The sequence below is a fragment of the Seriola dumerili genome, unplaced genomic scaffold (genome assembly GCF_002260705.1).
Source record: "Seriola dumerili isolate Sdu_G_001 unplaced genomic scaffold, Sdu_1.0 BDQW01000078.1, whole genome shotgun sequence".
Taxonomy (NCBI): Eukaryota; Metazoa; Chordata; class Actinopteri; order Carangiformes; family Carangidae; genus Seriola; species Seriola dumerili.
The window spans coordinates 71,262-96,069 of NW_019174333.1; the positions used below are offsets into that span (position 1 = coordinate 71,262).

Here is a 24,808-nt window from a genome sequence, read left to right on the forward strand (position 1 = left end):
GACCATACAGTTCCATCAACACCTCTCTAAAAAACTGTTTAGTAAAACTGAACATTACAACCTTAATGGAGGATTTATTGCAGTTTTAGCCAAGTGTTTCCTAATAAACTGCCACCTGTGTTTAATGTCCAACTTTTAATTACCATCATTCTCTCCATCTATTCCATGTAAATCTTTTCAATCTTACAAATAAGTGACACACTGCTCAGAGAAATGAAACATAAAAAGAAAAAGAAAAAAAGTTGATAATGCTGCTGCCTTGTAGAGTGCATCTTTTGTCCAATGTACACGATCTGAAGCAAACACTAACTGTGACTGTGATTCTGGTAAAACAATGAACATCTATCCTTTGCCACTTTTATACAAAGAACCAGACTCTTAATCCCACAGACTGTCCTCCAGGATTGTTGTGTAAATGTAACTCTCAACTACAATGAAGTTTGCCATCTTAAGAAAGTAAAATCTGCAATAAAGGCAACAGGATATTCATAGTGATTGATTTATCACATTTACCATTAGTCTCTGCAACTTTATTTTTGTAAAGTAGAAGAAACAATACAGAAATAAAAATACATTCTAAAACATAAAACACTCCAGTATACTTTGGAAAATGAACAGTGTACACAAGATTAACCGCAATTATGGAAGCACAAAACACAAGGCAGCTCAGGAAATAATAAAGTAGCCCATCTGCTGAATGTCTTTATTATTTCAGTATGTTGAGCCAGAGAGTACAGATGGAAAAAAAAAATGACAGTATGAGTTTAACTACACTACATTTATTTGCAATTATTGCTAAGTTACATGCAACACACCATATTTAAATTGAAAACAAGTAAAAAGATAAAATATGATTTGACTAATGGGGATTAAATTTTCAAAAACTCTTGAGAGCTGTATATGTATTAAAAAAGAAATCTGACTAAAAATATGCATATGTACACATCCACTTGATTTACATAAAGGTGTAGGAATTTTTAAAAGCCTTTGTTAGTGATCACTAATCAAGGACCTGAGAATATACAAAAAGAGTTTTGGTTCTTACTGATTGGCACCAGAGTGTACCAAACAGCACAATGTGTAAGTAAAAGACACAGGAAACTGAACATTTCACGCTGGGACCACAATGGTGAAAATAGTAAGAACAAAGGTAAGTTTTTTTTCTGTAGCTTTTTCCCAGAGCTTCACTCTACTTCCTGTTGGCACTTGCAGTCCCGATAACACAGTCGTTCACCTGTAAAGACAGAAAACGCAAAAATGTTACGTGTCAAAAATGTGAAAGTCACATTGATGAGAAAATGCCAGAACTAAGTCTGAATTGCTCAAATGAGGGTGGTGCATTAAATGAGCATTTTTGTCAACATCTGCTGTAAAAATCAGTTTTCAGACGCTTCTCCCCAACACCGTTCAACGGTCATCACCAAGGTAACGTCTTCAGTCATTTGTTTCTTAGTCAGCAGGTTATCTCAAAAACTTGTCAACAGATTTGACTGAAATCTTTTGTTAAATGAACAAGAAAAGTATTTTAACCTTGCACGATGGTACACTTTTTTAAACGTTTCGGCTTCTTATGAACTTTTCTGACAATGAATCAACCCTAATGACATTATCACACAAGACAATGTGTATTTCTCAAATAGAAAAGATAACAAACAACCACAGATGCCACTGACCTTGCTGGCAAACCTCAAGGAGTTGAGGGTTTCCCCAAAGCTGTCTGTCTCTGGGGCGATGTTCACAAACATCAGGCTGGTGTGAGAAAGACAGAAGTATAATCAACATAAATAAACTCAGCTCAGGTGACACAACGCCTTGAAGCTACACCGATGAAGAACTCACGTTTTGCTGTTTCCTCCCAAGCAGCCCTGCAGAAGGTAGGTGAGCTTGGAGTTTCTGTATGGAACATAGCTTTCCTGAAATACAAACAGAATCAATTCATGTCAATCAAAATAAACAAGCTGAATTTAGATGTTGTCATCCCCCAAACCAGGGTGTGAATAAACCATATATATATATATATATGTGGATGTATGTATGTATGTATGTATGTATGTATAAGGCTTGTCAGAAGCTACAGACTCTCAGCGTTGGCGTTTATTACAGACCTTGTTGGCCAGTGCGGCGATGACGATGCCCAGGTTGGACAGGGAGCCGTTAATGGCCGTCATCTCTTTGAAACGCTCACCCTGAGACTGACTCTTCAACATTCGCTCACTGCCAGCCAAGTCCACCAGGCACAGAGTGGCTGTACACACACAAACAAAACAAAGACAGTAAAATCAGATTATAAAAAAAAAACACGCATCACTTCTGTAGAGATTGCAGCGATTTTAGACAACACCTGACAAAACAGAAGATGTTGTGTGAGGCACAACAACATTAATGTTGAGTCATGGGACCTGAATTTTTTTTCCTTTGCTCACCAAACTGATGCCCAATTAATGCTATTTTTTTTTTTCATTTATTTTTTCACTTTTTTTTTTTTTTAATTCTACAAGTGAAGCAGTCACAGCTCTGACACTGGCATAATCAGTGGGATTATACTCACACTTGCATTTGACATCCCTGCCAGCGTTCACTCCCTCAATATCCAGCTGGAAGACTGAATGGGAGCGAGATGAGCGGTCATTCTGGGCTGTCTGGGCTGTGGAGCGATTCTGATTGGCCAGGGCAATCAGGCCGAGAACCTGGTGGGGATCAGAGTGACGCTTTACTTTTAAAATAGTATGTGCATAGTTCACAGATATGTCAATCACTCTTGTTCACAAATCTGCTGTGAATTTGTTAAGATGCAGGTTATGTTGCCGATCACGATGTCATTTAAGTGACCGACATATCTGCTTGCCATACCTGATCCTCGTTGGACACCTTTTCGTAGGTGAGGTTGGTGATTGTCACCTCATTGTTGGTCGACTTTCGGATCTCATGCTCAGGCCTCTTGTTGGCCTTGCCGGTGTAGAGGAGGTCTCGCAGGGTCTCATTATAGATTTCAACAAAGCTCGCTGTGAAGGTGAACTGAGAAATAGTTCCAATGTAATATCGTATATATATATATATATAGGCACAATCAGAGTGCACACAGGAGATATAAATCAGTAGTGTGAGATGTACAGACTCTAGGTTTGTTGTGTTGGCTGGTTTTAACAGTGGCACAAAGAGTATTAATTTATACCAAACAAATGCCAAAAGAAAAACCACAGCGGTGCAGTGGTTCGCACTGTCGCCTCATAACAAGAAGGTTATGGGTTAGAAACCAGATTTGTGGAGTCAGCATGTTCTCTTGGTGTTCCTGGTTTCCTCCCACAAAGACATGCAGTTTAGGTTGTGTGAACGTGGCCGTGACTGGTTGTTTGTCTTTATACGTCAGCACTGCGATATATCATTAAGCATGATTCAACAAGTTCACACATTTTTAATGCCAGGATTTAAAAGTATGTTGATTTCACAATAGAAATAACTGACAAGCAAAAGCAACTGTAGAAGCATCCGTCTACAGTCCATAAAAACAGGCTAAATATAATAAACACGTCTAACCAAAAAACAAAGACTTACCAAGTAACTTACAAACTATAAGCCTGAAATTAAGAATTTAAACATGTTACAACATAACAAAGGTGTACATTTCTCAGACTGCAGTAGGAGTTCATTTTAAACTCTATAACCTACTTTCCTGGATGCACTCACATGTATGACAGCAGACACTAACCTCCCAGCCTTGTGCCCCCAGTTTCTCTGCTGCTTTGAAGATTTGCTGCACGGCTCTGGGAATGACACCTCTGCTGTCATCGAACTCCTCTCCCTCCATAGTGTACGTCTTTCCACTTCCTGTCTGGCCATAGGCAAAGCAGCAGACGTTGTAGCCGTCCAGTGCCGACTGCACCAGCAGAGAGATCTCTTCAAAGACCTGAAATATATAAATAAAAATGCTTGGTATTTTTTCATGATAGGTCACAGATTGTTTTATATACTGTATATTGTAAATTGTGATACATATGTATTGTTTACCTCCTGTTGTGAAGCCTTGGGGCCAAACACTCGGTCAAAACTGAAGTTGTAGTTCTTCTGAGTATCTGCAGTTTTGCCTGTGTGGGACTGTAAAGCAGAAAAGGGCTCCATTTAGTCGTGTAGTTTGAGATGTGCTCATATAAACAAAGACAAATGTTTCGGTATGTCACTTGTTCTTACAGCTGTATATGTGATGACCGGGCACTGCCCACCCCTCTGACACTGAGACGTTTGTTTGTTTGTTACAATGGCTTTGACAGCCAACTCATTTAGATGCTGTTTTTCTATTCTACAATGCAATTAACTCATTAGACAATAAATACATCAGAGACAGGACTTCAGATACCTGTTATGGCCTGCAGAAAAAAAACTGTTTCCCTAACTACAAACGTGCCTTTGAGAGTTCTGGTACACTGACAGGATTCTCACCTCCTCTGTTTTGGCCAGCGTTATCATCTTGATGTCACTGTCTGGGAGCTGGATGTGCTTGCTGAGGCCTCCATCCACCAGCGGGCGCACCCTGCAAAACACCCTAATATTGCCCTGCATGAGAAAGGTGATGGAAAAATTAGTCTCATTAGTCAGAGAGAAGGTTGTTGTTTTGGTTGTCGAGTGCCAGCAACACAACAAAATACAAAAATAATCACAAACTACAAAAAAGGAAGGAACTTAAGTTTCCCCAGTGTGTTCTCTGATACAGTTAGAACAGAAGTAGAGAAAAGGAAACGGTGAACGCAGCACATGGTTCGGCTGAAAGGCCTTTCACGGTGCCGTCACTGGGCTGTGTTGCACGGTTAACATGGAGACTCACCTTGAGCTCCTGGATGGTATTGTGGAGCCGTCTGCGCTCCATTTCTCCGGCATGAAGCTCATCCTTTTGCTGGGCCACCGTCTCTTTGAGACAGCGAACCTCCTCCTCTGTGTCTCTGAGGGTTGTCTGCAGGCGGGCCAGAGTTGACTCCTGTACGGAGAGCTTCATCTGGAGAGAAAAGAAAGAACAACTTTCTCAAGATCTTGATAGGATTTCAGGAAAGTAAAAGGTCCTTGTTTTCTTGGTTAAATACCGAGTCGTTCAATAGAATAAATAACAGTCTTATATAAATCCACGGGTAAAGTATGGCAATAGTTCCATGAGAGTTCTGGACCCTTGGCAGGTCAAGTCTGTCAAATAATGGCATATTCATGTAATGATGCTACACATCCAAAATAACCACTATTATCTGCTGTCCCGAAGCTGCTATTATACCTTGAGAGTTTGTAGCTCTGTCTCTTGGCTGTCTCGCAGCGTCTCCATGACCTTGTATTTGACCTCTAAGTTGGAGAGCTCTTTCTGAAGAGTGTCCTTGTCACTAGACACTTTCTCCAACTCATCCCGGACTCCTGACAGTGCCTGCAGCTCCCCCTCATACTCCCTTTAATCAGCAAAAAGAAATTCAATTTGATGGATTACAAACAGATACATTAGTAACAATGGAATGTAATGACAGTAAAATGTTAAATTTAATACATTTTTCCACGCTAAATGGTCTTTGCACCTGATCTGGTTCCGCTGCTTCTCGAGCTGTTTCTCCACTTCAACCACTCTTGTTTGGCTCTGGACCATCGAGCCTTTAAGAACCTCATTCTCCTGGTTGACAGATTTGACCTTGGTCTGGTAGTTACGGATCTTACCCTCCATGTCACTGACCTTACCCTTGAGGTCCCATGCTTGCCGTCGCGGGGCCCCGCCCCCACCTGTAAACAAGAGCATCATCAAGATTTGTGACAGATCTATTCAGACCTCAGTCTTCACAGGAGACATCTTGAAATGTCTTGGTAGAAAAAGCAAAGTATAATCTTTTCTGCTTTGCACCATTTTTCCACAGATTTTAACATTTCATGAAAACTATTAATAATAAACATAACCTCCAAACTATGGTTTGTCACTTGTCAGATAGGGTGGTAGTTGTAGTTCTCTTCTGCCATGCACACAGCCATTAACTAAGCACCAAATATTAATTCAATTGATTGGACACGATTTTGTAAAGAAAAAAAAACAAGTGGAATGGATTTCTCACCTGCTTTTGTGCCAGTGGAAACAGCAGGTTGTTTTACGTTGCCTCCCTTTGCTGCAGCTGAAGCTATAGATGGTTTCAGTACACCTGATGAGACAAAAAAACAGGAAAGGACCGTGCATAAAAATCAGTGCCCCAGGTGAAATTTAGTGATGAAATGCCTGTAATCCTGACATAAATATAAATCCCAGCTCACAACCTTTACTCAACTGCCCAGCAGACAGGTCATCTTACCTCTGGAAGGACCAACAGCCACAGTGGCAGCTCCCACACCTCTGACTGTCCTAGCTGTGAGGGACAAAGAGAAACAGAGAGAGCCATGTTTAATATTAGGACAAAGGCATCATTAGGCTGGAGGAAAAAAGGGCTGAAACTGTGTCTAATGATACTTTGCTAGAACTAATCCCCAAAACATATGCAACCCTGGGGCATTCTGAAATGTTACAAGTGAGATCTAGAGATCTTTTTTTTCTAGAAAGATCTAGTAAAAAATACCTGCATGAAAAGTTATGTACCGTTTCTGATCTTCATGAAAAACAGAAAGATTCTGAAACTTGTGTTTGAGTAAGTAACTTACAAAGAGGTGCCCTGGTTGCTGCAACAAGAGGCCGCTTGCCACCGATGACTGTAGCTGCTGCCTGGGGTTTGACAGACTCTGGGTCCTTACGAAGCTTCTTCTGTAAACACAAAAAAAAAAACCCAACCACCACCAGCATTAAGCAAGAGCAGTGATTATTGAGCTTTTTGAACTATAGAAATAATCTACTTTGTTTTGCACATGATCATTTTAGGGACAAATGTTTACCAAACATCACGATGGAAACAAAGCAGATGAAATGAAAGATGTGGATGGTTTTTAGTACAAACCTGCGCAGGCGCAAAGTCTTGGCCATTCTCTAAGCTGCTGCTGCTGCTGCTGCTGCCAAGGACCCTTTTGCTGCTTGACATAACTGGTAGGCGGGACATGCTCTGTTGAGAGTTGAGAGGTAAATTATGGTCGAACCAGAACAACACATAACAACATCTCAAGCATGAACACTTCTGTCATTTTTCACTGTTTGATCTGAGTCACAGAGATAATAAACAGTTACCAAAATCCCCAAAGATTCAAACCTTTAAGCAAAGACATGTCCTTCCTGGACACCCCCTTTGTTTGGATTGGGAAAGGTCTCCATTTAGGAACAGATTTAAAATATTTTTGTCATGCAACGGACAGAATATTTTTCCTGTTAGTTTGAGAAGCTTTTGAGGATTCCGGAAGTATATTGTTTTATCAGATGCATAGCTCTTTGGCTCGAATGCAAAGGTGATAGAGAGGCACAAACTGGAGGTAGGGCATGATCTGATCTGCTACACCGGTTGTTTGAGTATAAATTAAATCTCTGTGTATATTATTAGAATCGTAAAGGAAATTAAAAGATAACCCAATTTTAACGTTAATCTCAGTCTCAGATTAAGTGTATCACACAGATGCTACGGGTGCGGTTTAACGTTACACTGTACCTAAATCTCATATGAGTGAGTGTTAAGACAGCCAAAATAACAGCATCGAGTCAAATAATGTTTCTTCAAAAGACAATAATCGGACAAAACGAAATGGACCGTGTTACCAGTTACCACTCTAACAACTACAACAAACTTAGGTTACGTTACAACAGTGATAGCGATGGCTAACCACGCATCCAAAGCCGATACTACCTGCCGAAACGTAACCAAACTCAAACATATGATGTCTCGTTTAGCAACGTGTTAAATAAAAATTAGCTTCGATTGGATTGCTGTTAGCCATATAAAACCAACCAACCAACCTAAGTCGATGATATCACGTAAATGCCGTTAGCTTGAGCATACAGTAAACAGCTCCGATAAATTACTGGACCAATCGTTTCTGGGCAGAGGTTTGCAAAACGCTTTTCACAATTAGGAATAAGCGAAATTATTAGTTTTGATTTATGAAAACAATTACCTTAAACAAAGTCCAGTCTCCGCTCTCTACAACCCTTCACCGTCTCCAGCCGTTTGAATTTGAAATTGAACTATTTTGGTGGGCGCTTCGGACAAGCCGCCGTGATTGGTTGAGCCAGCATAAACCCCGCCTCCGTGTTTTTGTATGCTTGTTACGCTCTATAGAGTGTCCCGCTTGGGCGGCATATACACTGTTTGCACTGTTAATCACGGGAATATCCAGTTGATGACTTGATAGGTGAACCAAATCATATTTATGATTCATTATAGCCCCATCACTTAGGAAATTTGGCTCACTTCTCATTATTTCTTCATAATTAGGTGGAACTGCTGCAAAGGCTTTAGAAGAAAAGAGCTAATGGTTTTTGATTGGCAAACCAGCGTTAAAGAGGTGTCTCTTACCGTGACCTCGTCCTACAAATTCTTACTTTCCTGTAAACATTTTTTTTTAAAACAGGTCACAAAAATAAGGATTTTTACACATTGAAACATCTTTTCCACAACCTTAATTTTATTTAATCTTAGTTCAAGTTTCATGCATGTTTCAGGCCATTAAAGCAATGTAGTTTGGCTCATGCATGAAGTAGTGAAGCTCATTCTGTCTGCATGTGCTTCAACTCACTTACGCAATATTAGTCACATTTAAACTTTGTTTTTACATCTCTTAATACTTCTTCAACAACTTCATCATACAAATTCAAGTCAGCAACACAGTTTAGCTTTAGTTTGTGCAGAGGCAGCAATCGCACTGATTTCTTCAGAAATTACATTTTGTAGTTGGAATCCACTATTCTCTGTCCATATTTAATAGAACAGATATGGCTTTTGCCTTTCGATGTAGCATATTAAAAAAATACAGCAATTGAAAATTACATGGACAAAAATAAAGACGGACTAATTTTAAGACAAAAACATTAGACATCTTATCCCCAGGCTAACTTGGTTCTAAGACCAATGTTGCCATGGTAACGATCAGTGACACCTGTGCTGACCAGTAGCACCCAACAACCAGAAACAGGAAAGCATGGCTGGTTTCCTAACATTGTTGTGGAGAATGCAATGAGAAGGGAAAGATATTTAGAGACCTTCTTTTTATTACATTATTTGTTACTCTCTTGCTGAATTTCCTGCATTGAATGTCCTAACTGTCCTAACTCATTTTCTGCTGGGGCGAATGGGGCTGGTTAAAGTTCCTCGGTCGGCCATTTTTCTTATATTAAGAAGGCTTAATTTACCCAGAATTCATTGTACCACAGTCCGGCTGAAAAGTGTCAAAAACTAAACTGCTTTGTGTAACAAGTTCATTCTATCTTAAATCTGACTATTTGATGTATTTCAGCCACAGTCAAGGTGTGTTTGTGAAACCCTGCAAATCACCTAAAAAGTAGCGGAAAACAGCCCAATCTGGCAACACTGCGCAGAGCCAGCCAATGAGGGAGAACGGGCCGGGTCAGTTGGTCACATGCTGAAACGTCACGTCTTCCGCGTTGATGTATAAAACACAGGAGCTACCGTCAGTGGATGGGTTAACGTTGAGCGTAGCCGTTCCAGTTTGTTTTAACGTCGTGTTTTGTAACGCTGCCAAAAAAAAATTCAGCGCTCATGTGACTGTTTTTCTCAGGTAGTGAAAAACAGAAACACACAGCTAGTCTGGTGTTTTGTCGGCAGAGATGTAACACAATTCATCCGCTTTTATGGCCACACGCTGTTTTACATCCACCACAACGGAGCGAGCTTTCTCCACCAAGTGTCTTTGCTTTAAAGCCCTCGACCAGGTAAGATTAGTTTAACCAACTGTCCACACAGTTGTCATTAAACAGTAATACAGACTAAGCTTATTCATGTAATTCACTATCTCTGGTTCACGTTCAGTTATTACGTGGTTTATTAACACACACTCAGAGATGAGGGAAGCAGTTAGATCTTTTACTGAGGTGGAAGTATCAAAACCACACTGTAGAAACACCCCATGTAGAAGTCCTGCAATCAGTATATTATGTTATGTATTATTAAGATAGAAACTAAAAGTACTCACCGCAAATAAGTTGTCCCTGTGAGTGTATATAGTAAATCTAATGATATGCTAAATATACTAAATACTATATCATTGGATTATTATTAATGCTTGAGCAGGATATTAAAAAACGAAAAAAGGAAAATGGCAACTGATGAGGAAGTCAAGCAACTGGCATGGGGAAATATTTAGCAAATAATCTTTAACAGTACTTGTGTGTGTGTGTGTGTGTGTGTGTGTGTGTGTGTGTGTGTGTGTGTGTGTGTGTGTGTGTGTGTGTGTGTGCTGAAATGCCACACAAATGACTATCAAACTTGTGTAATAGAATATATCGTATAGCCCATCATATACTTTATTTGAACCATCATATGCTCCCTAAAGAAAAACCAGCACAAACTTTACTTTTAGATACATGTGCAGCAGCTACAATGCTTAACTTTACTAGTTTTGATAGTTTATGAAGGGTCCTGACATAATGAGGCTGAGTCTAAAAAACCTGAATTTTTACCATGATATACAACATGCACAAATGAGTTTGGTTTGTTAAACTGTTAATCTCTCCTCTGTCACACATTTAACACTTCATGTCGAACCTGTTTCGTCACTTTCAGTTTTTGCCTTCAATTTGCATTATTTAGTCATATTTTACAGTGGTGTCGTGTCCTTTAGTTGCACTGAGGACCAGATCATGAATTGACTGAAAATTAATCTGGTTTAAATTCAAATAACCTGGTGAATCATTTTAATAATTTCGATAAAATTACTGAATATCTGCCACTTAATGCTTCATCTTATGTCTGAACAGCTGTAAAAAAAAATATATAGGGCTGCAACGATTATTTTCATCAGTGATTAATCTGATTATTTTTTAGTTTAATTGTTTAGTCTATGAAATGAAATAGCAAAAATATATCCATCATAGTTGGGTAGTCCCCTCCTTGTTATGTCCAATCACAAGACTAAAATCCAAAGATGTTAAATTTACAATAAAACAAAAGAAAAACAGCAAATAGGAGCTGGAACCAGAGACTATTTTGTTTTGTTTTCCTGTTTTTGCTTGAAAAATTACCTAAATTATTCACTCATTGTCAGAATAGTTGCAGATTGTTTTGTCCATCATTTCTGCTTTTATCACAAATGGAATATTTTGTGTCTTTGCTGTTAGTTTGACAAAATAATCTGTTTAATGACATCATTTTGGGCTCTACCAACTCCCAGTGGGCGCTTTTCAGTTTTCATTAGGCTTTTATTGGTATATAGTAACTGTTATAGGATCCAACTTTCAGCCCTTATCTTTTTTATAGAGTTCAGTGCTGTTAATTGGACTCATTCACACTGCAAACTAGGTAGCAGAAATGGAGAATCTAATGTTATATAATGCGTTAATTGTTCCAGAGAGAAGGCATGAATTGAATCTCATGATAGACTCACACACACATAGTTGCTCAGACACTCACTCCAGACATGAGTCACATGGTGACGTTAACACTGTGTGTTTTGTCAGTAATGAAGTTAACACGTGGATTGGGACAGCGGCCACATAGCACAATATGTCAAGGATGCACAATGTGTTGGTCATGTTATTGATATCTAATAATAGCTTATTAAGAATGTGCCAACACACTTGACAAGGAAGCTTTCAAAAAAAAAATTGATCTGAAACAATTAGTCAAATAATCAATTACTTTTCAAATGTGAATGTTTTCTGTTTTTATTTTTTAGTTGTTTATGATGGTAAAGTTTTGACGTGTTTATCAGTCAAAACAAATTGGGACAGACATTTTTCACAGTTTTCTGACATTTTATTGATCCAGCGACTGATTGATTAATTGGGAATTTAACCGGCAGATTAATTGATGATGAAAATAGACGTTAGTTGCTGCTGTGATTTTAGATAATTCATGGTAAAATAAATGCCACATGTCAGAAAAATGACCTTTTATTTGTATCAAATTTTTTAACATGACAATAACAAATTGCTTTTAAAATGCATAAAAAAATATAACAACAGCAGCAAAGTCCTCAAATCAGATGAAATAGAATAAAAAACAATGAAAAAAGTTTGTCAAATTGTGTGTTGAGAATAGAATTAAACGAGCGTATGGATTTTGTTGACATAATTTCCTCAGGCAGGTCACTCCACAGCTTAGAGCCTTAATCTTTGTTCAATTCAAGAGGAAACTGAATATTTTTAAGTTTGGAGGTGTTTGTCTGAGATAATCTGAAGACGTCTCATTGGGCTTTAGCATATTGTGATGACAACATTTTTTAGACCAAATGATTAATCGCTTCATTGAGACATAAATTGGTATATTGATCAGTAAGGAAAATAATAGTTATCAGAAGCCTAAACACGATTTACATAACGACATAAACACACTTTCAGTCCGGTCACTTCAGACACGTTGTTGTACGGAGGCTTCAAACCTGAAAGCGTTGTTGCTTTTAGTGAATATTTGTCCACTTGGGGTCAAAGTTTTGGAGCAGGTGACTCTTTCCTAAGACAAAATGACTGAGTGGACAGATGAACACATGAATCTGTCAGACTGCAGTGATCATTTAAGCTTCATTCACAGACACAGTGACAGTTTATTGATTTGATAACCTCAGACCAGCTGCTGCAGAGGATCTTTGGCCCGTTCTTGTCTGTTATGTGTGTATTGTGACAACACTGTAAAATTCTTGAGTGTTATGAAACCCACCTCAGCCCCCCCCCCCCCAAAAAAAAAAAAAAAAAAATGATCAGATAATGTCAAACATGCACCATCAGCAGCATACTTTCCTCTCAGTTCCTGAATAGCAAGTCTCCTGCCGCTCTCATCATGAGTCGAGTTTTTCCTGCCCATTAAAGCTGAACAGCAACAAGTGTGAGAAGTGAAACTCAGAACAGCGGCTCGGCGTTTATATCCTGCCCCTTAAAAAAACAATTTACTGACAAATCCATTTAATAAGATGAACAGGCTCATTTAATATGCAACGTTACATTGTTTGCTTTTATAAGGCCACTAATACAAATTTTTTTCCATGCTGTTTAAATGAATCTCTAATTTCCCAGAGACCCAAGGTGACGTCTTTACACTCAAATATATTCAATTTTCTGTCATGTACGACATAGAAAAGCATCAAATCGCAACTCCAGTTCATTTTGTCTTCCTTTCATTTTTTTTTTTTTAATAACATTCAGAGGAAAACAAAATCCTGAGGTCTAGGAAGAGTTCATCAGTTAAACACAGATACCACTCGCTCCACATAGATCCAGACTTCCTCATAGTTCAACTTTACTTCTGCTCAGTCACTGCAGGTCAGTGAACTGATAGAGATGATCTGAGTTTCCCAGACTTGTTGCAACACCTCCTCAGGTATTTCCTGTCTTATCTGTTTTTCTCTCCTTCAGTTGTTTTAGGCTGATTTTGGTTTCCCAAACCCTTTTCAAACCCACAGTGGTCAGTGTGAAGCCGAGCCCCTGGGTGCTTTTCTTAGTTCCTGAAAAGTCAACATTTTACACAACAACAACAACAACAACAACAACAACAACCACTGTTGTGTTTGTGTTTTTTCCTTTGATGACAGGTCCCAGTTTGTGGTTCAGCAGTGAAGCCGTTCTCCATCTGAGCATCAGTCACTCTTGTAAGTGTCAACAACTCCTGAAAACAGGAAGTGTGTGTGTGTGTGTGTGTGTGTGTGTGTGTGTGTGTTCATGTCATCAGGCTTTCTGTTGTGTCACTTGACTTGAAGTTTATCTCATATCCTCCTTGTGTGTGTGTGTGTGTGTGTGTGTGTGTGTGTGTGTGTGTGTGTGTGTGTGTGTGTGTGTGTCCAGCAGTTTTCCTGGTCGCCATGCTTCACTGACATCACTTTACAGACTGAGTATTTGCTGGCTGAGCTGACTGCCATGCCACAACCAAATGGCTACTCCATCAACTCGGCGCCTTCGAACGACGGCGAGGACGATGAGCCCCTCATCGAGACCGATGCAGGTGCGTTTCTGTTTGTAGCAGCCATTTTTATTTTCTACAGGTTTCAGCTTCTTTGAGTTGTATTTATGTTTCTGGCTGCAACTAACATTTATTTTCATAATCCATTAATCCGCAGATTATTTTCTTGATTAATCCATTAATAGTAACAGATACCAAGGGGGGAAATGTCTTGATTTGTCCAACTAGCAGTCCAAAAGCTAAAAATATTCCGTTTATTGTAATGTAAAGACATGATAAAATGGCAACTTTTCCGATTTGGTAACCTTAAAAAACTTAAAAGACTGTTTATGTTCATCTATTTTAAAAGAAGACAAACAATTAATCACTTATCAAATAGTTGCAGATTAATTGTCTAATCGTTGCAGCTTTGTTTATATTTATATTTAACATAAATCTCTGATACAAACAAAGACATTCTCACTTCCAACTTGACATCAAGGCTGCAACTTCTGATTATTTTTTTTCATTTTCATCAATGAATCTAACTATTGTTTTTTCAATTAACTGATTCACTGTTTAGTGTATAAAATGTCTTTTTAATGATCAAAGTACTATTATTATTTTGCCCCTGGAACTGGAGGTTGGATCAAAAACATCAGCTTTTTGCATCTGTAATATTTGACATGGATTCTTTTAATATAACGTATAAATATGCTGCTCTTATTTATTGTACATCATGGATAAACCGTGACAAAGGGTTTTTATCTGCCCCTCCAATACTAGAGCTACACCTGGCCAAAACAACCCAAAAAATAAATAAATAATAATAATAAATGCAGCAGTTGAGTTTATGTAGTTTATAAAATGTCATGAAAAAAAAGAAAAAAATAGCCATCCCAGTGTCAATGAGTCAAACCTCTTGTTCAGCCCAAAGACTTTCAGTTTACTGTGATTAAAAACACAAAATCATAATATTTGAGAAGCTGAAAACAGAATTTTTTGGCATTTTTACTTGAAAAGTTATCTAAATAGTTGGTGGTTATTTTGATCCACTAATAGATGAATCGTAATGTGTTATATGTATTCATTTTGCGCAGACACTGATCAGACAAGTTGAATATGCAGCAAATTCATTTTGTCGTCGTCTCTCCTGCTAATGAAGAAAGTTTGTATGGTATTATTTTTCTCTGTTTGTGACTCTACAGTTTTGTCACATTTCAGTCTGTGAACAGGAACACCAACAACTTGGTGTCATGTGCTGAATGTCTCTGCTCCTGTGAGCAACAGAGAAGCAGTAACGACTACAACAGCGTGATATTTACTTTAGTGTAAACGCTTGTGGGAGTGTGACAGGTCTGTGTCTCTGTTCACTCAGCAGATTCTCTGTAGTTGTGTCAGTCACACACACATCAGCACCTCGCTGGTTACATAAGATGTTAATGATCAGATGGCTGCAGTTAAACTGAAACCAACTGAAAGAAACACACATAAAGAAGATAGTGCTCTTAAACGAGCAATGAGGCTTTTAGTTACAAGTTAACATAGAAGCCAATTAAAAGTCATAATTCAATGATTGCTCTCTTGTGTTTCCATGTTTGTGCTGCAGTGAAAAATTGCACAATTCAAAGCCCAAAACAGGAACCTGCTCATTCTGTATTTACAGCTGTTGAAATATGTGTGGAAGCACTCAGCACTGTGATTCTCTAAAATCAGTATTTACATAAGAAAACTTTGTAAACACAGGAAATAATCAGGAAATGTCTTTAAAATCACATGTGTCATAAGTTTATAGATAAATAATAATACCTCTTTATCATATGAAGATTATCTATAATTTATATGGTCAAAAATGAATATGTAATATAATGAAAAATAAGAGACAAGTCATTAGAAATAACTATATACAGTATATACATTACAGTATGTTAGACTATATAAGTGAAGTGTGCAAACATTTGTGCCAGAGAGGTCCAGCAGTGTAACTCCATCAGCCATGATGTGTGAACTGTTGTTTACAGTATTATTATCTAGGTGTATTTTTGAATAATAAGTACAATATACATAATAATATAAGATAAGATAAAATATTCCTTTATTAGTCCCACAGTGGGAAATGTGCAGTATTACAGCAGCAAAGTGACAGTGCAAAGAAAGAAAAACTGCAAAATGACAACATCAAGTACTTAAAAAAGATAAATAATATAATAATTTATATTTTATTTATAATATTTGAATATAACAGAAACAAAAAATTACCAGCAGATAAGTGATATTGCACGGATGGTGTTTTAAATTGTTGCACATGGTTGAATTGTCAGTCTTTGGTGTGTGTGGTCTTTTGAGTGCGTATAGTTCAGCCCTACTGACCAGTAATAAAACAATACTGTGAAGTAGATATAATAGAATGGAACAGAATCGTTGTTGTCCTGTGAAAACCATGTATCTCCATGTAATAGTGCATTTTTCAGGTAATCCAGTGTGAAGTAACACTTTGATTAATTAATTAACACCATAATTCTGTACCTAATATATTTAAAATGACTACAATAGGAGATACATGGTTTCCAGCCACATGTAAATACCGTTGTACCGTGTGTGAACAGTTCCTCCTCAGTGCTGCTCGGCTCGCCTCAACCTCGCCTTCCTCATGTTCCTGGGGTTCTCCGTGGTCTACGGTCTCCGTGTCAACCTCAGTGTTGCCATGGTCGCCATGGTGAACACCACTGACCCCAGACCAGCCCAGAACAGGTCCATCATCCACGCTTGTCCACTGCCGCCGGGGACGGAAAACAATAGTGACGTGTTCCTACAACCTGCGGGGGTAAAGTTTCAATGTTTATTTTCCTTTTTACATTTTTCAGGGAATCTGCAGGTTTTTTAAACCTGATTAAATATCATTCAGTCAGATCATGTACTCTGTATTCAACAGGTGTAGGTCACCGATCCACCTTGTCTTCCTGTCTCTCCCTGTTTTTATGAATGACTGTTACTATAAATACTCCCTCTCTCTCCCTCTCTCTCCCCCCTCTCCGTCCCCAGACCCCTCAGTACCCGTGGGACTCGGAGACTCAGGGCTGGCTCCTGGGGGCTTTCTTCTTCGGCTACCTGATCACACAGATCCCTGGAGGTTACCTGGCCGGTCACTACGGGGGGAGTATCTTCATGGGTTTGGGTGTGCTGGGCACGGCTGCCCTCACCCTCCTCACCCCTCTGGCTGCTCAGTTCGGGCCGTACTGGCTGTTTGCGCTGCGAGCTTTGGAGGGCTTCGGGGAGGTAAGAGGCTGCTGGGCCAACGGAGGAACCTGCTGGAAATGCACAGTGTGGATTTTCGGCGTTGTACCTCGAGTTTACAGAGAAGTTTATTTTCAACAAAACAAAAATCACACATCCACAACAAAATACAAAATAAAGTAATGGTGGAGTTGTCTGGAGATATAAGTATATTCTCTCTGACTCTCGACTCTCAGCATGACGAAAATGTCTGACCATTCCCAGCCGCTGTTCCTGATTTGGAGCGTTTACATTCAGTTAGTTTCTGACAACACCTTTCTTATTTGCTGAGATTTTATTTTTAATTAAATATTTCATATTATTTGGGATTCCATATCCAGAAATAGTTTTACCAACTCTGTTAACATTTTCCCAATATAGCCTTATACAGCCTCCCACGGTGATGTTGTGCAGGAAGTTGCCTGTTTTTATTTTGGGTGTGCAGAATTCCCTCCACACTAGTGAGTGTGTGGATGTGCAGCAATAGACTGATACATCAGTTTGCTGATAAATAAACTGATAACAGTTTTTGGCTTTTAGTGAAATATTGAATGTTGACAATGATGGAAACGATTGCCTCACCACAAATATGTAAAATCAGTCAATAAAATCTGCCACTTTTATATATTTCTATTCAGATTTTCAGCAAATTAGTTCTTCATTAAAAGATTTGAAAGATCTTCTATCGGTATAAGTGAGTTTCCGTCAAAGTTGTAGCTCAAATTTGAACAGAATTTAAATGTGAAATTCTTTGAATGATGTGAAAATTAAGAGTTTAGTTCATAGAGATGAACAGCTGGGGGAGCTAGTTCTCCAGTCGGGTCTCATTACACCATTGCAGAAGAAGATGATGTAACGTATGATGGAGATGTGGCATTTATGTGATTCATGTATTAATCTGAGGAATGTCACCGTCTCCTCATCGCTCCTCACTGATCTGTTTCTCATCTGTTTCTATTGATTCAACATCTCCTCCTCAGTCAAGAGTAAAAACATTTTTGGGATGTTTTGAGATATTTTTCACTCCGGGTCTTTTCTCAAGTGCAAATTGAAAACATGCATTAAAACACGTTATGTGATCTGTGCACTGTTTCAGAAGCTTTTACAAAACCTCACGATGCTGCGTATCGACATTCTTTACTGGAAAATCAGCAAAATAAAATGTTCTGTTGGGTGTTCACCAGTGTGTCTCGCTCTTCGTCTGCCTCCGTGTTTTTCTCAGGGCGTGACATTCCCGGCCATGATGGCGATGTGGGCTCGGTGGGCCCCTCCTCTGGAGCGCTCTCGCCTGATGACCCTGTCGGGATCCGGGGCCAGCTTTGGAGCCTTCCTGGCTCTGCCGCTCACCGGCTACATCTGCCAAACTCTGGGCTGGCCTGCTGTCTTCTACCTCTGTGGTGAGGGAGGGAACTGCACACAAACCTGAATACAGTCACGTGCTCATGTACATCATGACACACCTTAGTCTCTCACTGGAAAGACACCGGGGCGGAGAATGCAGCTGCAGTGCACAATAATAAGTGATTTAAACATTCAGGATATTCATTTCCTGTCTGATAAATATGGTTAACATGTAAGAAAGTAAATATTTGTTGCTGGATTTATATAGAAATCAATTATCGGTCATTTGTAGAATATTAAAGAAGCACAAAATGAATGTTTTACCATGAGAAAAATAATCTGAGACATTTGATTTGACTTCCAAACTTTACTAACTTTCATACATGGTGTTCTGATATTAAAGCATTATCTCTCGTGGGTTATGATGATGTGACCTCTTCTCTGACTGGACTCCCAAAGCCAATAAAATACTGCTCCACTTCACGTGATGCGTTTACAGCAGTTTGACTTTGTTATGACATTTGGCCTGAATTCAATTCCTTTAATTATTCACCACCCTGAACAGTAAAAGTCTGACTCCCTCCCTCCCTCTTTGTCTTCCAGGGGGTGCTGGCTGCCTCTGGGCCGTCTTTTGGTTTATTTTTGTGTCTGATGACCCTCGCACTCATCGTCGAATCAGCGAAGAGGAGAGAGATTACATCATAAACTCTATTGGACCTCAGGTGCACATGAAACATTAAGAGACTCTTTATTTACTGCAGCATCTTGCATTTGTCAACCTTCCACTAGAAATGACAGAAGATATGAAATGAAACCTGAGGACTCAGAGGAAAATAATATAATCTCAGCTTTCTTCTTAGTTTGTGTGAGTGAGATGCTGAGAGGAGAGTGTTGGTGAGATGTAAAACTCAGGCCTCTCAAAGCTTTAAATCTTGGATATAAATACATGGAAGAAGTAGAATCACCTCCTGGTGGTTGTCTGCCTCCTCCACTCAGACTAGTTTCAGGTTACATCCAGAGTCTTATAAAATATTAAGCATTTGTCAGAATTTTTGTGTGAAATCTTGAGTAATGGCTATAAAGTGTTTTGTGAGGTCACCTCAACCTTGACCATTCACCTTTGACCTTTGACCTCCGAAATCTAATCAGTTCATCCTTGGGTCCAAGTGAATGTTCGTGTCAAATTTGAAGAACTTCTGTCAAGGTGTTACTGGGATTTTTACAAAATTTCTGAATATTTGGCATAAGTCTTAATATTTTCTCTGAGTCTGGATAAACAGAGATGTAACCTGAGACTAGTCTGAGTGGAGGAGGCAGACAACCACCAGGAGGTGACTCTAGTTTTAGTCAAAGACCCTAATAACTATACGTATATGCCTTTAAACAGAATCATCTTCTCTTTCCCACATCTAAAATAAAATCTTTCTTGTCCATGAATGTGTAATATGTGACCTTACAGTCTCCTTAGCCCTTAAGGTTCATAAACTCAGTTGAAAACTGTTTTTATAGAATCATTATTTCTTTGCTAAATGAGGATTTCTTTCCCACAGTCTCTGTGTGGATGTGAGATATCAGTCCTGTGCTGTATGTGTCGTGTGTTTGAAGATCTCCTGGTCTAATGATCTAAACTGGCTCTGCAGGGTAAAGGTCACGGCTGGTCCGTGCCCGTGCTGCCCATGATGCTGTCCGTCCCCCTGTGGGCGATCATCATCACCCAGATGTGTTCAAACTGGTCCTTCTACACCCTGCTCACCTCTCTGCCCACCTACATGAACGACATCCTGCACTTTGACCTCCAGTCGGTGAGTGAGGTCTCCCTCGGTCTCATCCACATGCACGCACTAAAAGCAACACACCGGATGTTTTGTGCTTCGGCCTGTTGTTCCATTCAGACTCATTCATGTGTTCACAGAGGATTATTTCCTCCAGTTCTACACTTTAACTCTCACTGTGTTGTGTTTAAGAGCACTGGGATTATTTCAAAAGTTAAATAATGATAAATGCCTGGAATTTAGTAGTTTTACAATAAATAATCTTCAGTTGTTGCTTCTCAAATGTGAAGATTTGCTGCTTTTCTCTGTTTTATATCATGTAACTTAAAAATCTTTGGGCTGTTGGTTGGACAAAAAAAAACAATTTGACCACATCACCTTAGCATGACATTTTATAGGCTAAATAATTAGTTGATTAATAAAAAGATATTCCACAGATAAATTGATGACTGAATGGATAATGAAAATAATAGAAGTGTCTCACTTGCATGTCGGAGAATGTTAAAACTGATTGAAAATTATAAGACAGGCTCTACTGAACCCTCCACTCTCTCTGTGAAGGTGGTGGGAGATGGGAGAGCTCAAAACTAAGAAATAATTCTGCACACAAGATTATTATGATGATCAGAAGTAAACCTTCTTACTTTGAGGTGTTTTAAATCTTTCAATCATTTTTCATCACAAAATCAATCTTCTCTTTTTTTTTTTTTGCTTTGTTTTTGTTTTTCTGATTGTGCTTGTTACGTTCCATCACACTGTCTGCTGAAAGGCAGATATGTTTGTGTTGATATGTTTGAACAAAAGTCTAAGTACCCAGAAATATTTAGTTTACAATGATATAAAAAAGCAGGAGTTGAGAGGCAGATTTTGTTATCATTGGTCAGAGCCAGGCTAGCTGTTTCCCTCCGTTTCCAGTCTTTATGCTAAGCTAAAATAATCTAACCATCTCCTGGCTGTAGCTTATTTATTATAGAGACATGAGGGTTGTATCAATCTCCTCCTCTAACTCTCAGCAACAGAGAGAAAGGTGTATTTGTTTAAACTTTACTGAGGTGTCAGACGTGATTTTACTGTCTGTGTTCTCATCACCTACATGTTGAGTTTTTCTCAGACTTCACTGATGTCACTGTTGGAATTATAACAAAATTATACAGTAATATTCTCACTTCCCCATCTCTTAAAACTGGACAAGGACAATCAGCCTTGGTACATCGAATCCCAACAAACATCTGAAGGAACGTTCCTCTCTGAAAGAATTTTGGAGATTTGTTTCTAGAATAACTTCAGGCACATTAAGAAACAAAATCTCATTAGACCCTAGGAGCTGGATCTTGGGAGATATACAGGGACTTAATGTGGACTACAGTGTTTTTGTTTTTTTTCTTTTGTGAACTTATTAATGGAAAATGTCATTTTCAACAACCTCCCTCTCTCTCTCTCTGTCTCTCTCTCTCTCTCTCTCTCGCTCTCTCTCCTCAGAACGGTTTCCTGTCCGCTCTGCCGTACCTCGGCGGCTGGTTGTTCTCCACGCTGTCCGGGGTCGTGGCCGACAGCCTCATCGAGAAGAAGGTGTTCAGCGTCACCGTCGTACGGAAGCTCTTCACACTCACAGGCAAGTGAACTGAGTCCTCCCAGATTCTTTTTGTGTCCTGTCTGTCGCACACACCTGCACGTGCACGATTACTTCTGTCTGACTGTCACAGGTCAGGGGAACCAGGTTAGGAGACAGTAAACAGACCCACATTAAACGTCATGTCAGTGTGAGTGTTTTATGTTTGGATGTGTCCCTCCTCTCTCTGCAGGGATGTTGCTGCCTGCAGCTTTCCTCGCCGCCTTGGGTTACGCCGGCTGCAGCCACATCCTCACCGTCACCTTCCTCACACTGTCCACAACCACAGGAGGGACCAGCTCCGCCGGAGTCTTCATGAACCAGATAGACATCGCTCCTCGGTGGGTGGTGCCGTCATTTCCGGAAAAATTTCTCATTTATTTGGACGAGCGCTGCAACTAACATTTATTCTCACAGTGAAACAGATAAAAAACAGCAAATCATGACATTTTATGAAGAGAATTTTTTTCATCTTTCTTGTTTAATGACTTAAACGATGCACAAGCAAATAATTGGTTAATCCCTTAATCATTTCAGTTTTAATCAAGCCTCAGACATATGAGAATTAATATGATCACTGTATTTATGTGGACAGGGTTTGACGAGCGGCTCATGCTCCAGTTTTGGTCATCATGCCGCCTGATGAAAACATCAAAGTGATACGCTTAATTATCTTCAGTAGCTGTAGTACAATATGTAATGTCATGGAAAGTAGAACAACGTTTCCTCCTGTCACGGTCTTTGTTTTGTTTCTGTCCTCTGCAGATACGCAGGATTTCTCCTGGGAATCACCAACACGTTCGGGACCATTCCTGGTGTCGTGGCACCGATCGTTACAGGATACTTCACAAAAGACGTAAGTCCCTAAAAAACCAAATCAGTCATCTGAAGGTGACATCACTACATCTGCAGCAGATGTGGTGAGGGGAGACTGAGCAGTAGAGTCTAACACACTTACAGTGCGTGTTAAAATTTAACTGATATAAACCTTTGTAGTTGTTTTTTGGGAGGTTGACCTGTAGTATTTATTTTGAGCTTTAGATATAAACATCTTTATGAAGAAAAAACTGGATTTCACTTGTTCTGTGCAGAAATTGTTCTCGTCAGAGTGAAAAGCTCCGTCATAATCATCACTAGACATCACAAATGATGAAAACTCATTTTGATTTCCAGTTGCACCTGCTGTTTTGAAGTTCAAACTTAGACTAATTTAAACCTAAATGTAAGTGTTTGCTACGTGTTGTTGTACATGTTATTAAATGAAAACAGGTTGATTCGCACAAACAAATTTTTTCATAGAGATTATTTGTCGCTAGATATTTATGCCCTTTAACTACTGAACCAACTGATAACACTGACATTGCTAACATGTGACCTGTTTAGACTGAAGAGTAATGTGGATTACAGTCGACATACCTGCTCTGATATTTGGTAAATGCTGTTTAATAATGATGTAAAATTTCACAGAAATAACAAACATACCTCAAACTATAAGAGGTGACGTCAAAAGTGACCAAATGAGTAAATGATGTCAGTTAGCTTAGCATAATCAGATGTTTCCCTCTCATTCTAAGCTGTATAAATATTACTGACTCTCAAACACAGACATGATTAAAACAAAGTAGTAATTACATTTATTTACACATTGCTTCACTCTTTACCAGTTTAGACATTTCTTAAGTTTTAATACTTATGGTCCCTTATAAACTTTATATAACTTTTCATTACTTTCATGCAAAAACCTTAGTGTCAGCTTTTCCCTTCTCAACGTACTTAGGAACAGTTACAGATAAATACACAAAATACCTGTGCACATACGAGTCATTTCAGTGACTCACTACCTATGCTTCTTCTTCTCTGGTTGTCAGCACACGCTGGAGGGCTGGAGGATGGTGTTCTGGGTCGCAGCCGGGATCAACGTCGGTGGCGCTCTCTTCTACATGATATTTGGCAGCGGGAAGATTCAGCCGTGGGCCATCACAGAGGAGGAGAGGGCAGAGGCGGGGAAAAAGAGGAGCAGGTCCATCTCGACATGAACATAAATACATCCGACACACCGCCATGACACAAAGACAACACCACAGACAAACCTTTATTTTTGGATTTTAATTAGTGTACCGAGAGTCAGAGACTTAGAGTTCTGCCTCTGTGAATTGCCTTATATATATATATATATATATATATATATATCATACAAAATGAAGAGTGTGAGAGGTTTATCTCCACACAAAAAACAGATATAAAAAATGTGGCCACAGAACAATAGTATTAGGTAAACAAGGCAAAACATTCATATCATTCAACCACTATATCTTGGTGATGTAATATTGGTTTCCACAGTGTTTTATCTATAATATGTAGCTGTGTTTCTGGGGCCAGTTGCACAAAACACCTTATGTTAAGATATTTACTTAAAGTCTGAGTTAACATTTTCCTTAAAATAAAAGCTTCTCCTTTAGTCTTCTCCTTAAGGTTTCATTATAATGTTCACTTATATTTAAGGTTTTCTCCTCATCTTAAGGAAACACTTAAAGTCAGTTAAACCGTTGCACAAAAGACCGTAGCAACCAAAGTAAGGGAAAAAACTAAACCTCTGTTCTCCTTAGAACAACAAGAGGATGAGATAACAGGTATCACAACAGCAAATCGACAGTCTCTATGAAAACAGTAGAATTTCACTGCTGTAAATTTCTTAACTTTTTCCCTTTAACAGAGGAAACACTTTATAGATTTTGTGAAACACCCTTAAGTAACTCCCTCAGCTAAGGAGAAAATGAACCTTAAGTGTCATACTTAGGTAGAAAACTTAAGGTGTTTTGTGCAACCGGCCCCTGGTCTTTTAAAGTTAATACCCAGATGAG

General features: G+C 39.0%; 2 protein-coding genes across 4 annotated transcripts; one reads left to right on the top strand and one right to left on the bottom strand.

Moving 5' to 3' along the window:
• Positions 1 to 666: 666 nt before the first annotated feature.
• Positions 667 to 10,137, bottom strand: kifc1 (kinesin family member C1). 2 transcript variants are annotated; one of them, XM_022744054.1, is made up of 17 exons: positions 10,060 to 10,137; positions 6,927 to 7,028; positions 6,637 to 6,736; positions 6,294 to 6,347; positions 6,063 to 6,146; positions 5,541 to 5,739; positions 5,252 to 5,417; positions 4,817 to 4,984; positions 4,435 to 4,548; positions 4,006 to 4,092; positions 3,707 to 3,904; positions 2,851 to 3,015; positions 2,549 to 2,687; positions 2,106 to 2,245; positions 1,840 to 1,913; positions 1,674 to 1,749; positions 667 to 1,234 (listed from the first exon to the last, which is right to left on the bottom strand). In XM_022744054.1, exons 2-17 carry the CDS (start codon positions 7,023 to 7,025, stop codon positions 1,190 to 1,192), a joined length of 1,908 nt encoding a protein of 635 aa, XP_022599775.1. In that variant the 5' UTR covers positions 7,026 to 7,028; positions 10,060 to 10,137; the 3' UTR covers positions 667 to 1,189. The 2 variants fall into 2 exon arrangements, with proteins under 2 accessions (XP_022599775.1, XP_022599774.1); XM_022744053.1 differs by lacking the exon at positions 10,060 to 10,137 and adding an exon at positions 8,026 to 8,074.
• LOC111220822 (sialin-like) lies at positions 9,667 to 24,392 on the top strand. 2 transcript variants are annotated; one of them, XM_022744055.1, is made up of 12 exons: positions 9,667 to 9,799; positions 13,609 to 13,665; positions 13,859 to 14,015; positions 16,559 to 16,776; positions 16,995 to 17,228; positions 18,448 to 18,622; positions 19,170 to 19,288; positions 20,207 to 20,368; positions 21,818 to 21,950; positions 22,141 to 22,288; positions 22,713 to 22,803; positions 23,816 to 24,392. In XM_022744055.1, the coding sequence occupies exons 3-12, from the start codon at positions 13,931 to 13,933 to the stop codon at positions 23,981 to 23,983; spliced, it is 1,533 nt and encodes a 510-aa protein (XP_022599776.1). In that variant the 5' UTR covers positions 9,667 to 9,799; positions 13,609 to 13,665; positions 13,859 to 13,930; the 3' UTR covers positions 23,984 to 24,392. The 2 variants fall into 2 exon arrangements, with proteins under 2 accessions (XP_022599776.1, XP_022599778.1); XM_022744057.1 differs by having other exon boundaries at positions 13,862 to 14,015.
• The last annotated feature ends 416 nt before the right edge of the window (positions 24,393 to 24,808 follow it).